Source organism: Convolutriloba macropyga, chromosome 1 (genome assembly GCF_964194025.1).
Source record: "Convolutriloba macropyga chromosome 1, txConMacr16.3, whole genome shotgun sequence".
NCBI lineage: Eukaryota > Metazoa > Xenacoelomorpha > Acoela > Convolutidae > Convolutriloba > Convolutriloba macropyga.
In genome coordinates this window covers 81,227,040-81,245,134 of record NC_134468.1, presented here as the reverse complement: position 1 = coordinate 81,245,134, position 18,095 = coordinate 81,227,040, and the positions used below count along the sequence as shown (strand labels likewise).

Here is an 18,095-nt window from a genome sequence, read left to right as displayed (position 1 = left end):
AGATTGAGTTTACTGGCTGTTAAGGGTTTAAAAATAATTTTTCGAAACTTTTTTGAAATTCAACCATTCCTAATTTTTTTTCGTGAATACTCTTGGTCATTGTTGGTTCTAACAGAATCCATTTCCGTTCTACTATAGCCAAAATTATTCTGGTTAGCGGTTTTATCTTCTACCTATTAGTTTTAAAACATCAATGCCACGAGAATTCATATTTTTTTTGGGTACTTTATTTTGTTTTTCGATCCTTTTGAAATCTTATCACATCATCTTACTGCTGAGAGTCCCTATTGGTTTAGGGAAGAAGTTCAACGGATCATAAATAAAGTTTTCAGGGAAGAGCTTATGATTTGAGTTGCTTCGACATTTTCTTCAGGCACTTTTCTACTGAATTTGTGGTTTTTGCCTCTCTCTGTTGTTGTTTTCATAGTCATTAACTTGTTGTAAGGTCTTATTGATGAAATACGATTGGCAAAAAAACTTATTGTCCCCTCGAGGCATCATTTATTGTATATACTGGCTTCCGTTGAAGGCTAATGAATTTAATGGCGTTGATAATACGTGTTTTCCCGCAATTTTCGTGCGTCTAATGTATTTGTTTATATTTGTTGATTTTTTGAAATTATATTGATAAAAAAGGTTTTCCCATTGCTCCTGAAAAATTAATTTAAAATTGAAGAGTGTTTAGTGAAAAGTTCATTTTTTTAATGCCTGCCTTCGACCCTTTTGTCGCTCAATTTTTTTTCCTGAATTCGCTGTTTTTGTTCTTTAGGTAGCCGTAAATTGCTCACAGATCTCATAGGCTTGTAATTGAGGACTGAATGAATGATGTTGCTCGAAACATTCAGTATATAGCGAATAGGTTCCTTTCGTCAAATTTAACTTCTATTCATCAATCAGATGTCCCATCGAATTTCGTGTATTTCAAGAAATAACATATATATTGATATTATGTGCCACTGTTGTTTCGTTTTTCTGAACGTTTATTGAATGGCCATTTTTTGCGTTTCTTTTTCTCTTCCTTCAGAACAATCGCGTAATAACAGATCCCAATGGTTTTTAAATGTGGCCCAAGTAAACTTATTTAATCTTTCAGTATAAATCCTTCAACTGAAATAGCAGAAATAACAACTGAATTAAAAATACATATTCAGATGATAGGTATTGATTTTAATGGTAGCAAAGGTTTGTGTTTTCGCAAATCGTTTGTAATTTTTTGAGTTTCTCTTTAGTTTGTTTCTATGGCATAGTCTGACCACAGACGGGTGCTTTTGGTTTTGTAATGACTTTTTAGTAATTTATCAAGGATTTTTTTATTAAAAACCAATGTTTTTTAAGATTTTTGAATTTTCTTGGTGCAAAAAATGTTGATTAATTTTTAAGTTTCGCCTCACTGTTCGTTCTTTTTGTCGGCTTGTTACCTAGTCTCGTTAAGAAAACTTTTCATCTGCTGTATAGTTAGTAAAAGGTAAACTTGTGTAGTTAAGGTTTTATCTGACTGCATTTTGACGTTGTTACCAGGTGCTTTTAAATTTAGATATTCATTTTTTGCCGCCAAAATTTTGTTGGTGCTATTTTTTTTCTAGTCTCTTCAATGTCAGGTCACGTTGGTGCTGTAATGAAGCATGGCATTAGTAATTCAATTAGTAGATAGAATGTGTAACGATTGTTTTAAACTCAAACATCTATTTTTGTTATCTCTTGATTTGGTTGACATTTTAGTCAAAAATGTAGATGAGCTCGGGTCGGAACATCATGTGCGAACGCACATTAACGAGCCGCCTTGTCTTTTCTACAATTATTTAAAACAACATTCCTTTTTCAACATTTGAAGTTTTATTATTAAAATTTATTATTTTATTAATAATAAACTTTAAAATTGGCCTCTAAAAGCTACAAAATGATCTTTCTCGTTTTTCTTTACAACACTTAAACAAAAAATAAAAATGTGATTGACGCAAAAAGCCGGCCTGCCATATATATCCCGCATTTTGAAAAAAAACTGCGACAACTACATGTAAACCACCTGAACGGATCACAACTTTTCAGGCAGTTTTCTTTGTTTTAATTTTTTTAGTGGTTATAGTTGTATATAATAACCTCTAATGACGTCATTAGAAGTCTCTGGGTGAATTTACTTCCCTAAATTTCTATTTATTTTCTTGATTTGAGCTGATTTTATTTTTTGTTGCATTTACCTCATATTGAACAACATTTAACTCATATCGTACGTTTTTAGCCGTTACTGCGTTGAAATCGACCAAAATTTGAGAGAAATATAAATTACGGCCATAATTGCGTTTTATTGTGCCAGAAAGTAATTTTCAACGTTTTTTGTCACCCAGTGCATTGGTTCCCGGTAATCTTATTAAGATCCCGGGTTTTTTCCCCTTACAATACGGGAAATTTACGGGGATGATCTGGGGATATTAACGGGAATTTCAATATGTGGCACAGATTGTGTATTCTGTATAAACTTACTAAATTAAAGGCAGTTCTGACGTTTTAGCTGATGCTATTAGCTAAGATTCTATCGCAGTCAAGCTTGCCAGTTTTGTGTTTCAGACTTCAAATTCTGCACTACGCAACTCTAGCAGCATGTCTATCTATAATTGCAGCTGTGTTTCAATGGGTAAATAAAAATAAGCTACACAAGGCTTATTTGCATAATTGGCAACAAAAACAGCGTGGAAGCAGAGGAGGATTTTACTAACTCAACTCGATTCAATAAAAGAAATTAAATCGTTCATTGAAGTTGCTTTCATTGCTATAATTATTTTTTTTCGTGCAAAAAATTATATTTAAGCTTGAACTTATATGAATATTCGTGTGAATCGAGTCACTTATTATAAGTGTATGTAAGTGTATGAGGATATTTTACGATTGGTTGTTCGTTTTGTACGTAAAAGTATGAACTAAACTGTCCCAATTTTCGGTTCATCTGTATGTTTTCATGTAGTTTTCTCAAATAATCATTTAAAAAGTGTTTATAATTTATCGTTGGATTGGTTGATTGAATACATCCTTGTAGCCTTTTTCATTTATCAGCGCTTTCCACAATAACAATCTTTCGCAAAGTATTCTGCATAGAAGACAACCATTTAGATTTAAAAAATCGTCAAACATATCAATTATCATACAATTCAACAAAACGCAGTATATATTTTCAATAAACTAGCGTTCACAAAATAAAATGCATATTTTTGCGGTGGGCAAATCTATATAATCTGATTAGCCTTTCAAAGCCTTAATAAAGTATTCAAAAAAAAAGAAGCCGACTATCCTTGAAACCAGCAACTAAAACACGCACATGCACATTTTGAAATTCTGAAAGTGCCAGAAACAAAAGCGCCGGAAGTTCTCTTATACTTAGCCAGAAATTGACTTCAATGCATGTTTGTTGTTTAAAACAAGGTTAAAGGACTAGCTCTGCGGAAGTAAATTATGCCTTAAATCTCAGTGATTTCAACCAGAGCCGCTTAACTTATGCGTAAAATCATTGATCATAGAAAAATTTTTAGTAAGTGCCGATAATCGATCCAAGTAATATAGCTAAAGAGCACAAAAAATCATGCCTGAAAATTTGAATCTATACCCCCCCCCCCCCCCCCCCCCTCCGTGTATAATTAAACTCGCAGTGCACTTTTTACGCCCCGCGATAATGTCTATCCCCCCCCCCCAAAAAAAAAAAACTCATGGTAATCACGATGAGGATCAGGATTAGTTCGAGATAATGTGGTATATCTTTTGCTGCGGGATAACATTGGCTTCCCGAAACAGGCCTACCATTCCGCAATTCGACTTCGATAAAAATTTTTAAGCTCTATTTTGAATAAGGCTACCTCTTAACTCAAAATGTTTTCGAGAATTTGTTTGTTCATATGAAAACCAAAGCAACGTAAAAGTGACTTAAGGTTACTGAAATACGCACGGGAAAAAACTGATATGAGGTCACAAAAACTCATATTTTTGGACTGGGGACATAGAAAGCAAAAGCTCGGCAATTCAATAATTTAAGCTTTTAAAAAATATATGCCCACTAAGATGGGCGGAAGTGGTAAACAGAATAGAGCTGATATGGTCTGTAAAAAATTGTCCATTGCGATGACAAAACGTTGATAGATTTATCATCAAAACCCCGTAGACTGCATAAAAACGAGTGCATAAAAATATCCTGCTTAAAAACGAGTGACTACATACCAATATTCTTCGGACCTTGATGTATAGAGCAGAAATTCTAATTTTTTGCTAACCTTTTAACAAACAAAGTGATTCTGATGAACAGGGCCAAAAAGAAAATTTTCTTTCCAATCTCTTGTAGCGGAGCGAAGGAAGGAGAAACAGGATGCGTGTGTTAATTTCAATAACTGGGACAATCAGTCAGCTCAGAGAATTGTTTCCGGTTCAACAATTTTTAAATAGGATAAATTGAAGCATCAGTTTTTAGAGCTTTTTGCAATTAAATTATGTTTGAATTTGTATTGATAAAAATCATTGATAGCTTTTCCATTTTTTCTTTGTTAATTCCGTTTGCTTCTTAGCGGTTAAAAATTGTCCCAATGATGAGCATAACTGCTTTACTAAACAGCGGAGACGCAATTTCCTTTAGGTTTTATTCCAACTTGTGATTCTGGCATTTCTTTTAATGGGGTGTTGGGTCAGATGGAGTTCATAGGGACAACTAAATAATCCAATAACTTTTGTTTTCGTAACTCTCTGATAGAAACACTGTGTTTTGACTTAGTAAAATTTCAGTGGCCACCAATCAGAGAACAATTCTGTGAGCTGACCGATAGCCCAGTTATTGATAGTACCACTCACATGCCTTCGCTCCCTCCATCGTTCTACTAAAAGAGATTTGAAAAATGGGCAGGAACAGAAATGATCCGATCACTTATAATCCCATAATTGATCGGATCATTTCTGATTCTGCCCATTTCTTAAATCTCTTTTAGTAGAGCGTTGGAGGGAGCGAGGGCATGTGGGTGGTCCCAGGATGAAGTCCGCGACCCGAGACAGGTATTGGCCAGACCGACCATACCCAAGACAGGCACTGACCAGACCGACTATACCCAAAGAAAAGTATTACCCAGACCGAACAGACTGTGGTTATCCTTGGCCACAATAATTAGACTTTGACCATCATTGACTAGAGACAACAGAATTTCTCCAGACCATTGGTCAGACCGAACAGAACCATGGCCAGACCGTTGTCAAGACCATCAACCACACCTTTGTTCAGACCGTGGGCCATACCAATCAGACCCTATGCCAGACCATTGTCAAGAGCGTCGGCCAGACCGAAAAGACTTTTGGCCAGACATTTTTGACAATTTCATTCGTTTTTCGCTCGTTCGTTTTCACGCTCAATCATTTTTGTTCCGCTCGTTTAGCGCTCGCTCGCGTTTCGTGTGCGTGCTTGTTTTTCTTCGTTTCTCACATTTCGCGCGAATCCCCACCTCTTGTCTGTGCCCCCTTTCTTGTGCTTTTAGATGTTCATTTTTATGTTTGTCTATTTGTTTCTTCAGCGCGATAACCACCTGCCCTTGTTTGTGACTCCTTTGCGCAGCGCAATAGACCCCGCCCTTGTTCCTGACCCCTTTGAGCAACACAAAAACCCCCCGCCTTCTCTCGGCCCACTTTGTTGTGCATTTATATGTTCATTTTTATTTTTGCCTTTTTCTTTCTTCAGCGCGACAACCCCCGCCCTTGTTTGTGACCCCTTTGTGCAGCACAATAATCCCCCGCCCTCTCTGTGCCCCCTTTGTTGTGCATTTAGATGTTCAGTTATATGTTTGTCTAATTCTTTCTTCAGCGCGATAACCCCCCACCATGTTTGCGACCCCTTCGCGCAGCGTTATAAGCCCCGCTCTTGTTTGTGACCCCTTTGTGCAGCGCGATAACCGCCCGCCCTTGTTTGTGACCCTTTGCGCAGCACAATAACCACCCGCCCTCTGTGCCCCCTTTGTTGTGCATTTATATGTTCATTCATATGTTTTCCTGTTTCTTTCTTCAGCGCGACAACCCCCCGCCCTTGTTTGTGACCCCTTCGCGCAGCGCGATAACCCCGCCCTTATTTGTGACCCCTTCGCACATCAGTCTTAGCTATTTTGGGTCTTTGTTTTTTTTTCGTTAGCGGCTAGGTCAGGTGCGCTCCTTATGGAGCACAGTAATGCATCGTTTCTAGTCTTCAAAGATCCCATGCAAAAACTAAGACAAGGGTATTGGCCGGAACGAACAGATTGAAATAAAAGTATTGTCTAGTCCGAACAGACCAAAATATGGGTATAGGCCAGACCGAACAGACCAAAATAAAGGTGTTGGCCAGACCGAACAAACCGAAAAATGGGTATTGGCCAGATCGAACAGACCAAAATAAGGATATTGAACAGACCAAATAGACCGAAATAAGAGTATTGGTCAGACCGAACAGACCGAAAATGCCATTGGCCAGACGGAAGGCGCGACCCAAATTTTTTCCAGACTATTGAGGGCGGTTGCACCGGACCCCCCTGTCCACGACCCAAATCGGTCTGGCCAATACCTGTTGTGGGTCGCGGACTTCATCCTGGGATACTATCAATAACTGGGTTATCAGTCAGCTCACAGAATTGTTTCAATTTTAACGATTTCCAAATAAGATAATGAGAAGCAACAGTTTTCGGAGCTTCTTTGCCATCAAATTATGTTTGAGATTGGATTGAGAAAAATCATAAATGGTTCTTCTTATTTGTTTTGTTAATGAGTTTTAAAGGGCAATATTTGTTCTACCGAGGAGCAAACCATCGGAGAAACAATTTCTTACAAATTTTTCAACGGTTAAATTTTGCATCAATTCTGTGCCAATGATAGACTTTTAATCTAACTTGTTATGCTAGCCTTTGTTTTAATAGGGCTTTGAATCTGCTCGAGTTCAAAGGGAAAACTATATAATCCTATAACTTGGTCGCACTGTGTTTTCTCGCTGTCATAACTGTTGATGTGGCTAATATTGTTATTATTTTCTCCAATTGTTGTGCGCATTTAGTTGTGGATAAAGTTCAATGGTTAGAAGTTCGATGGTCCCTGGTTAATGCTTGTCTTTTTCTTTTTGACTGTTGATGTCGTTATATTTTTGAGAGGTCTCTTCCCTTCCCTCGGCCGTTCGGCTACTTGCTTGTTCGTCTGGGTTGTGGCTAATATGTCACTTCTTTTAAAAGTTTGAAATCACTTACCAATAATCGTGTGCTTTGGTAGCCTTTACTACTTGATAATTGCACATATTATACTTCAAATTTTTGATGTGTCTTCTTCAGTAAATATTTATCTGCGTCGAAGGTTGTTCCTATAGGTTTCACGAGTGCGTTTACCCCTCTGGGCTGCCGCCTTCACTGAGGTCACTGATAGCAACTACCGGTCCCATTAAGAACAGAGTTTGAATCAACAATTACACAATTTATGTACAACCATTTGTTAAAAGAAGTTTAATACATATTAAGAAAGAGTTTCAGTTTAAAAAGAAGTATTGAAGCAGAAAGTTCTCGTTAAAACTGAGTTTCTGTTCCTGTTGTATTAAAGACTTCTTTTGCATCCGGCGCACTCAGCCATTTCAAGCACCATGGAGGGCTTCTACTGGCTGAACTTGGCATTTCAAAAAGATAATGGATCGGATACATGGCTAGCCTCGTAGGAGATGGTGTGATCGGCAACTTTCATTATCACAAGGTAAGTAACAAGTACTAATAATTAATTAAAACAAAAAAATAAATTTTCAGGCTATTAAATGTATGATGACGTTGGTGAGACTCGAACCTCATTGTGTGGATGTCAGAATTTTAACCGATATTAGTGCATTGCACTAAGTTTTGTTCTGTTTTTGGAGGTGTTTGGCATCATAGTTTCATTGTTCTCAGTTTGGAATTGTCTGAAAAATTGAGACGGATGAAATTGGCTCATCCTGAGTCTCGAACCCACGCTCGCATTGTTAATATCGAGTTAGCTGTCCGCGCTAAGTTCTATGTTTGATGGCCCATATTTTCAATACTTTTTCGATCGCAATACGAATTAACTTCCAACCAATTAAAGCAGATAGGTAGTATAAAAAAATGATCTTAATTCGTATAATATAATAGTCGTCAGTCTAAGGAGAAAAAATGCAAAAATTTTCTGTTCGAAAAGGTAGGACTGAAAAAGTTAAAATGAACTTTGTTTTAATTTCATAAAGGAAAGGGAACAAAAAAATCAAAACTGACGAAAAATAAAAAGTGCTGGATTAAAAGTGCTACGCTGACCTAACCATAAAACCACGGAAACCAAACCGCGCGCAGCACAAAGCTAGATGATGAAGTGTTTCTCTTGTTTAATTTAATTCAGTGGAGTATGAAATAGATGGTAAAAAGACTGAAATATAGATTTCAAAAGGAAACGAAGCTTGATTAAATTGATAATTGCCGTAATTAGCTTTTGTTTTGGTGTTTTTGGTGATCTGTTCAGCCCCGAATTTACTAAGCGAGCGGCTGGCTGAATAGAATGAAAAGAATGAAGTGGATTAAAATTAGGTTGTGTCTGGCCCCGATTTGACTAAGCGAGAGGCTGGCCATACACTCATAATATTTCTGATCGGATAAAAAGACGCTTATGTGCAAAATAAAAAGTAAGAGAAGGAAATAAAAGGAAGGTGACACTTCTCGGCTTCGAACTCTTATCGGTTCGATTTGTTAGTTACGTGTATACGTAATTATCCGCTGAGCCAATCGGCTTGGCTTCAACAATTATACTAAATCGTTTTGAGTTGGCTTTAGGTAGTAAACGCTTTGACTGATATGTGAAAAAAAAACAAAATCGCATAGTGATAAATAAACAAAGTTGGAGTCGAACCGTAGCTGTAGGTATAGAGATCTTCGTGTTCGTTGCTCCTCACAACTGCGCTGCTGGCTAATAATTTGTCTTTTTTCGTTTGCTAGTCATTAAATCGTGTGATGTTTTTCGCTGAGATTTCAATATAAAGTTGCACTTCCTTGTTTTCCCGTTTTTGTCTTCGTATTCCTATTTATTCAATTCCCAAGTTTTCCACTGATGTCAGTCCGGCTGCCGATTTTTCTTGGAAAACAATTTATGGCCTTGAAGTTGGGGATGCTCTGGGGCTCGATCCTCATTCTGTCATTCATCAGTGTTTTGAGCTGCTACCTACGCCGGATGGCTAGTGTGCACCAGTTTGTCATTTCTTTTTTTTAAGTATTGAAGGTGATCGAGAGTACTTTTGCAACTATTAAGCGGGCACTGCCTTTTTTTGTGAATTAGTTCCACTACAGACTAAGAACAGAGTTTGAATCAAAGTAGATCGAGACGTTTTTATGCAAAGCTGTCCAAGTTCATTTGTTCAGTTAAAAGCATAAACAAATGACAGACCCAATAAATTTTTTTGAGCAATTTTTTTAGTTTTATTTTCCTAGGCAATAATTTTAGGATTGGATTTTCGTTAGTTGATTATTAGAGTGATGACATCAATTTTCAAGAAATGAATATATTATAACGATATTGAGAGATTTGTTCATGTTCAAAATCATTCTCTGATCAGACCATTTTGAACGCACTTTAGTCTAAACAGAGGCAACTTCGAACGCACTTTTGTCTGATCAGAGGTGATTTCGAGCGCACTTTAGTCTGATCATAGGCATTTTCGAGCGCACTTCAGTCTGATCAGGGCATGGCTTTCGAACACAAAATAGTCCGATCAGAAGAGGTTTTCGAGCGCACTTTAAGTGCACACGGAGCTTTGGGAACGCGATAGTCCAATCTGAGGACACTTCAGTGTGAGTCGGTCTGATCAGAGGTCGCTTTTGTGTGGGACGGTCTGATCAGATGCCATTTGGGTCTGGACCTCAACCTGGGTCTGCCTGTCCGTGTTCGCAAGTTTGTTCGGCCATTGAGGTTTCCAAACTAATTTGTTCGCTATGTTGCCGTCTTTATATTCGGGCCCCTTCTGATTTTGTCCCGCCGGTATAAAACTGTTGTATTTCTCAAATCATGAAATTGCATCTCTATTGAAATGTTTTTTAAGGGTATTCGATTATCCCTATTTGTTTTCCCCGGTCATCCTCCAGGGTACTGTTCAACAGGAAATGGAAGTTTTTTTCAGGTTATTAGTCAAAATATTTGTTCCGACCGCACTTGTTGGGGGAGGAACTATATACTCAAATGGTTTTTCTCTTTAGACAATTTTGGCCGATCAATATATTCATCGTAGAAAAATATGAGTGGTATCACTAAAAGCTCGTCCTACGTAGAGTTCGGAATTAAAAAGACTTTTTTCACTTTTTTCGAGGGATTATAGAAGTTTTGAATTTGTGTGAACACGTGATGTTTGGCACGTGATGTTTGGTGATTTTGTTCACTTTTAGCGTAACTTTTGTTCAAATTAAGATTCTATAAAAATAATAATTCAAAATTACATTATTCAATACAAATGAATTAACTTTGTGTTTCTAACAGACGAAAGACCATTTTAAAGCTAGTTTTTGTCTCATAAGAAAGTTTACTATCAAAAAAAACTTGATTTGTTTTTGAGAGCTGTTATTTTAAAAACCCTTTCCAATTTTTTTCAAGTCACTTAGAGGCTGGTCACTTTCCAAATCACTTTTCTGTTGATGAGAACCTTCCTTTACAGTGAAATGATGCCCAATGAACGGGGATGGGTCTTCTTTTTCAAGGAATGGGTCAAAATTTTTGTGACTCCGAATATGAGTTTTCGTGATTTTTATTTAAATTTTGATTTTGTTTGAGATTTTGGTAAAATTTTATAGTCTTATGGCATAGAATCGTTGACTAAGAGTGCAATAGGCGTCCTAACGAGTAGTAAGTGAACCTAGGTAGTAATTTGAGTGGACAGCTAATGGTTGTTAAGACTTTAAGAATAATTTTTCGAAGACTAAATATTTGAAAAATTAACAGATGTTAAACTTGCTTCTTTGAACTGTAAGTCAGTCTCAATATTAGCAAGTCTCAAACGCTTTCTATTGCAACCAAATTCAATCTGTTGAGAGGCTTTCTCTTCTAACTTTTGTCTCTATGAACTCGATGCTACAACTTTTCACATTTAAAAAAAAATATTTGGTTGTTTTCAAAAACTTGGTTCCAATTGAAATCGCATCATGTTTTCCTATTTTCGACAGATCCTATTGGCTTAAAGAAGAGGTTCAATTGATCCTAGATAAGTTTTTCAGAGAAAAACTTACGGTTCTAATGGCTTCGACACTCTCTTCTTGTACTTTTCCGAAGATATTTTATTTTTGTGTATATTTTTTGCGATTTCATTGTCTTATTGTGATGATTTAGGAAAGAAATGAACTCTTGCTTCCACATTCAGGCGTAAGTTGATCTGACTTAATAATTATTGACTTCCGTTGAAAGCTATTGAATTCTATGGCTTTGTTTTTACGGCTTTTCTCAAAAAATTTGTTGATATTTGTCGGTTGTTTTGAAATCTTAAAAATACAAAAAACATTTTTATAATGTTTTGAAAAATTAATTGAAAATGAAAAAGATTTTAACGGAATTTTTCACTTTTTATCTGCTTCGACACATTTCTCTCAAAACTTGTTCCCGATTTGCTTTTTTTGCCTGTTCTATTTTTATTCTTTATCTAGTCGAAAAATTCCCAAAGGTTTAATACGCTTCTAACTAAGGGTTGAATAAAAAAATTACTCAATGCGGTAAGTTTTTAGCAAATAGCCTTAACGTTGTCTATGATTTGATTTCTTATCAAACAATTTTTAAAACTTTTTGTTTTTTCTTATATTTGTCAACATGTATCTATTTCTTATCATCGAGAGGCCCAACTTTTACCTTGTAATTCAAAAATTAGCGTTTCTGTTTGTATTACGTCGTATCTGATGTTTTGAATGTTGGACAATGTACGTTTTAATAAAAAATTTTCTTTGTGGTCAAACTTTGTGTTTCTTTTCTTTTCTTTCAGCACAATTGCGTAATAACAGATCCCAATAAAACTCCATTGAACATATTCATTCTTTCAATATATTTTTGTTTAAAATGTTTTACATAACATTTGAAATAAAAAAAATAAAATTCAGATAACAGCGAAAATTTTAAATGGCTTCAATAATTTGTACTTTAGCAAATTGTTAGCGATCTTTTCAGTTTTTCGTCATATTTAGTCGGTTTCTGTGGCTTTGTCTAATCAAAACATCTTTCGTTAAAAGCTAATGGTTTTTAACACGTTTGAAAATAATTGGTTTAAATAAATTTGGTTGATTTCTGATCTTTGCCCAATTATTTGTTTTTTTGTCCACTTTTTGCCTAGTCTCATTAATATAATGTCGCATCTGCTTTGTAATAACAACAAAATAAATTTGTGTTGTTAATGTGCTATCGGTTGACAGTTAAGTAAAAAATATAGATGAGCTTGGGTCGGAACATCTTGTGCGAAGGCACATTAACGAGCCTCCTTGTTCAATATATACTTTTTTTTTATTGAACTAAGTGTTCTTTCAACCTTTCCAGTCCTACGGTGGCATCTCAATGGGGCGAAAATATGAGTTATGTTATTTTCTGTAAGAGTCTTCGAAAAATTCTAAAAAGCGGCCTTTAAGTACTTCTTTTCAACTGATGATTTCAGATTTTTTGTAATTACTTTTGATAGCTGCAGCAAAGTCACGGTGATGTTTAAAATATCTGATTGAGCCGTGGTCATAATTTGTACCTTCTTTTACGAGACAATTTTTTTAATACAAGTTTAAAATGCGGCCGCAATTTAAGATTTGTTAAGAACTCTGGCAAATTGCAGTGGAAAGTAAAGTATTACAGCAAAAATCAGAGGAAAAGGAGCCCTGAACATACCCTCCTGATAAACTATTTCACTGCCTTTTGTAAGCATAGCAAAATGCCTCAAAGGTAACGAGTTCCTGACACTAATATCGCTCACAATTGCTTAAAATTTCTAAATTTATTTTTGATCAAATCAACAGGGGTTTGCATTCTAAGTGCCAACAACAATATCAGATCTCTTTTCATATCTATATCGAGATGAAGTGACAAGCACAATGAACCAAAACATATTGGAAAAAATTTCTCGTATTAGGTGCCATAATGAGCAGTTGATAAGCTTAAGTTTGGTGTCCGAAGAATTCAGCAAATTGAAACAAATTTATCATCTTGACGAATTAGTGGCAACCGAATTCATTAAAACTGTAGAGCGTCTTTTCATAGGGTACATTTCTGAGTCTCAGTTAAACAACGTGTTACCCGATTCATCAGAGCAAGATTTCCGTTAAACAACGTGTTAAACAACGTCTCAGTTAAACAACGTGTAACCCGATTCATCAGAGAAAGATTTCCGAATAGAATTCTGGGCTAATTTCATAATCTTGTTTTCTTCAAATTTGAAAATGCTGAAAGAAATGTTTCAATATTCTATTTCATAGCATATTAAATCCTGTTTAAAACTCTTTATTATTTTGTTTTCTTTAATAAAATGAGGTTTGTCAAGAAAATAGAATTTATAAGACTGCTGTCCATTTAATTCGATTGCCAAACAAAAAGATATAGAACAGGTAAGTATAAAATTTCTGTGTCAGAGAGAATGATGACATAGATAGGGTTTTCGGCAATCAAAAATTTTTGTGTCGGTTTTCAGAGAAACGATAGCTTAGATAGGATTTTAATTCTGAAGGAAGTCAAGAATGACTTCCGATACCTTCCGATTTTTGATTTAAAATTTACAGTTCGAGTTGAGAATGTCACAACCATTAAGCTATGGTTGCGGGAATATAATGCTATATAAACCAACTGATTTGTAACAAATCTTGCCGCCAATTGAAACATTGATTAATACTTCTTTCTCTCACATCAATACACAACTTATCAGGTTACTGTGTCCAGCCAAACGCACAGCTGCACACAAAAATTTTTCTGCAAGGCGGCCAAACAAAAACAGAGACAAAACAGCAAAGGGACAAGACACTGCCAAAGAGACCAAAAAGGTCCAAAGAGACGAAAGCCAAAACGAGAGAGCAAAGGAGAGTCCAAAAAGAGAGCAAAAAGAGAGCAAAAAGAGAGAGCAAAGCCAAAAAGAGAGAGCAAAAGAGAGAGAGAGCAAAGAGTCCAAAAAGAGTAGGTAGCAAGGATCAACAGGGTGAAGTTCCAGGCCCTAGTTTTGAAGGAGTCTGTTTGAGTGCCGGCAAAGTGCCGAAACAAGATTGAAAACATTAATTGTTCTAAATTTGTAAAAACTTACTTTCCTAAAAGGTAGCTAATTGGTTGTGACGCGCGTGCATTTCCAGATACCGTTCGGACATTTTTTTTTGAAAAAAAGCGCACCTAATCGAACACCGTTCAATTTTTGAAAAAGCGCTGATTTGCTGAACATCGTTCAGATTTTGATTTTAAAACACTGTAATCAACCTGTAGAGCAGCGCAAAACTTAAACACTATACAAATATGGTTGAACTTGATTGAAAAATGATAATAACTTTGAAGAAATAATCATGCTAATAAGGGGCGATATATGTAGAGACTGCCCTTGAGTCTGTGAAGTTATTGCAACCTGGGTTCCGCTAAGGATAACACCCGACCTAGAGGATCCCTTTACAGTCGAACCTTGTAAGGACGTGGCCTGGCCGTTTCTCAGTGACCAGTAATGACATAGACAAGAGGGTAGTGTGTGCGTGTAGGACCTTTTGTTTGCCAACCTTTTAATCCTAGTTCTCCAAAGAGTTGGTTTTTGCATGAAAGTAACGAGTGAAAATGTTTTGAATTGATAAATTGATTAGAGACTAGTTTTTGCTTTGAATTGATAGACTGGTTAGAGAAGAGATGAGTGATAAGAACGAACGTGTCCAATTCAGCAGGAAAGAGGAAGAATTTTTGTACTTTTCGGAGGAATTTGAAACTCACATTTTTGTCCTTAAGTTGTACAAGGTACTTTATGGTAGTAGTACATTTGAAGATTATGTCCAATCTACACCCCCTAACGCTTCACGAGCCGAAAAAGACGCAGCTATAGATAAAAGGAGAGAAATTTTTAAAGAAAAACAAATGCAAATATGGTATGAGCTTGTTTCGGCGCTAGACAAGCAGTCAGTTCTTTATCTTAGGCCATATAAAGGAGATGGGGCTCAAAAATGGGATGTGTTAACAAAGAGATTCCGTAGCTTTGAGAGACCTAGATTACAAAAGTTAGTAAGCGAACTCACTAGCCTTGTTAAAAGGGACGACGAAAATCTAATCGAGTATATAACAAGAGCAGAGGAACTACAATTTAACCTTAACCAAGTGTCAACGAGGGTTTGAGTGAAAAAATGTTTACATCAATTCTACTGAAAGGTCTCCCGAAAGAATTTGATAATTTTGTGACACTCGTTAAGTACGGTAGTGAGGATAAATCACTTGATGAGTTGAAGCGGGATCTGATCAACTTCGACACTGAGCGAAGAATAGAGAGTGATAGGAAAAACGCAAGTGAAAGTGTCTTCCTAACAAAGCAGAAGAGGTGCCATAACTGTAACAAGTTGGGACATATTGCAATATTCTGTCGCTCAAATAATAAGCCTCATAACCCACAGCCTAATACCAGCAAAATAATTCAATGCTACAATTGCAATAAGTTTGGACACAAAGCTACAGAGTGTAGGAATAATAAGTTTGAGAGTCATGCCAGGCGAAGCGTTAGAAATGAGAAACAGAATTTAGCAAAAGATGAAGAATACTTCAGTTTCTTTTTATGCCCAGTTGATGATGAGGGAGTAGCTTTAGTGCTAGATTCGGGGGCAACAAGTCACATGATAAACAACAGGGAAATGTTTATCGATATCGACGATAGTTTCTCGGGCAAAGTACTGAACGCAAACAAAACAGAGTCTGAGATTTGTGGCCGAGGTACAGTTGCATTTTTAGTTAAGGATAGTAATCAGGTTAATAGAAAATTTATCTTAGAGAACGCTTTAGAGAACGCCTAACATTAGAGAACGCCTATCCCACATACATATTTCATCCTCATCAAGGTGGAAATAAATTTTGCAAATTACTGAACGTTTTTCTCGTAAGACTTTTGCAAGATTATACAAAAAACTATACGTCTCAAAACAAGTTTGTTATTTCTACAAAAACCGGTGGATTCACAGGCACAAACCGGAGGCACAATTAAAAAGCTTACAAAAGAAATCAGAACAGCAAAAAATGAAGGAATTTATTCAGTTTTTACAAACAAATTATATGATGGAAAAATTATTGTGAAACTTTGTTCTGTTTCCTGACAATCTTTCAAAACAAGAAAATGACAGCATGCATTTTTTTCTTTTTCTGTATTCATTTTTGATAATACAAAAAGACTAAAGAAAGAAAGAAAGAAAGAAATTGATTCTTTGATCAGGTAATAAAAATCTAACTTCTAATAATAAACAAAATAATTCTTTACCGGAACCAAACAAGACAGGTAAAATGCCCCAGTGAAATTCTCTAAATTTGAAATCAAGATTTAAATAAATTTAAGAGAAAAAAAGGTAATAATAAATGTTTGCGGAGAAAAACTTCTAACTATTTAGAGTTTTTCTGGGTCATCGTTTCTGGGTCATCGTTCCTCGAATAGTTCTACCCACTAGATCTTAAATCTGAATATCAAAAATTTCGAATTGGTTAATAATTTTTCTAGGTGTTTTCAATTCCATTTTCACCCAAAAAGCTTAAAAAACCACATAAAATGCGATATCTCGTAAACTACGGGGTTTTAGAGGCTCTTTTTTAACACAAAACCTCTAACTCTCAAATAAACCTCTGGTAGCATTTTTTCAAGGGTAAAGAAAAAGTCAGGCAATATGCTATAGAAAAAATCATTCAAAATGTTTTTGACAATATCGCCGTTTTTGACTAAAAAAAATTTTGAAATTGTGGTAAAGATTAATTAGTTTATTTACACAACAATTTTGCTTAACTTTCATCTGAACTGTTTATTAACATTCAGCGACAATTTTTTTGCTGAAAGCAAATCTCTTACTTCATTTAATTCTTTTGAACGACCTCACTTTCAACATCAATGAAAGTGAGGTTCGTATCAACAGCAAATTTTTTGAGTTAGTGCACCATAAGGGTAAATCATTAATGTATTTTAAAAAGAGGAGCGAACCAAGAATAGAACCCTGTGGATAACCTTTTTTAAAGTTTTGTCATTTAGATGCAACATCGTTATCTTCAACCCGTTGCTGGCGATTCATTAAGTACGACTTGAATCAATCTAGTGCTTTTGACCTGACACCATAAAATTCCAAATTCTGAAGTAATATAAAATGATCAATTGTATCAAATGCCCTACGGAGTTAAAGGAAGAAACAATGTATAGATTTGAAATTACACTTTTGCCTTCCATTTTCGGTTAATTCTACAAGTGCGTCTATGGTACTAGGCTTGATTTTGGAATCAGATTGGCAGTTGATTAGCAGGTTACAGCTTTCAAAAATTTGTACACTGTTATAAACATGGCACGTTCACAAATAGTACTCCATATAACGAGGAGTGATATTGGTCGATAAATATTATTTTGACTTTTGAGCCTCCTTTGAGCAGCGGTAAAAGTTTTGTGTAGTTTAGTTTTTCAGGAAAGGGGCCTGCAGCGAATGAAATGTTTATCAAAAGCTTGAGGAAGCGAACTACCACTGTTGGTGAGAATTTAACCAGTATAATATTTATACCATCAATACTTGTCTGTTCGATCTGGAGAAAATCTGTTCAGTCTTGCCAATGGTGGTCAAAGTCTGTTTGGTCTGGCCAAAGGTGGCCAAAGTCTGTTCGGTCTGGCCAATACTTATCTTTGGGTATGGTCGGTCTGGCCAATGGCTGTCTTGGGTATGGTCAGTTTAGCCAATGCCTGTCTTGGGTCGAGGACTTCATCCTGGCTCATCGAGTTATATTATAGATCAAAGAGATTTTTTGTCCAAAAAAAATGTACCGGGTGATTGAATTTTAGTATTGAACATTTGGATGCAATTATTCAATACTACGCCGCGATAGCTCATGCTATTAAACTTTCGACTTCATTTTCAATAATTGCTCATGAATTTAAAAACGGCCAAATGCCACCAAGTTTTAATGCGGCGAATTGTATTGATTTACAG

The 18,095-nt window shown here is 35.9% G+C and overlaps 2 protein-coding genes across 2 annotated transcripts in view; both read left to right on the top strand.

The window, feature by feature from the left end:
• The window catches only part of LOC142351991 (fatty acyl-CoA reductase 1-like), a 39,687-nt gene extending 36,646 nt beyond the window's left edge, over window positions 1-3,041 (top strand). The window contains exon 9 of the mRNA XM_075404292.1: window positions 2,563-3,041. Coding sequence (XP_075260407.1) covers window positions 2,563-2,710 — 148 coding nt within the window. The 3' untranslated portion in view covers window positions 2,711-3,041. The remainder of the gene's footprint in view (window positions 1-2,562) is intronic.
• The window catches only part of LOC142343159 (pre-rRNA-processing protein TSR1 homolog), a 392,765-nt gene that overhangs the window by 173,856 nt on the left and 200,814 nt on the right, over window positions 1-18,095 (top strand). The window lies entirely within an intron of this gene.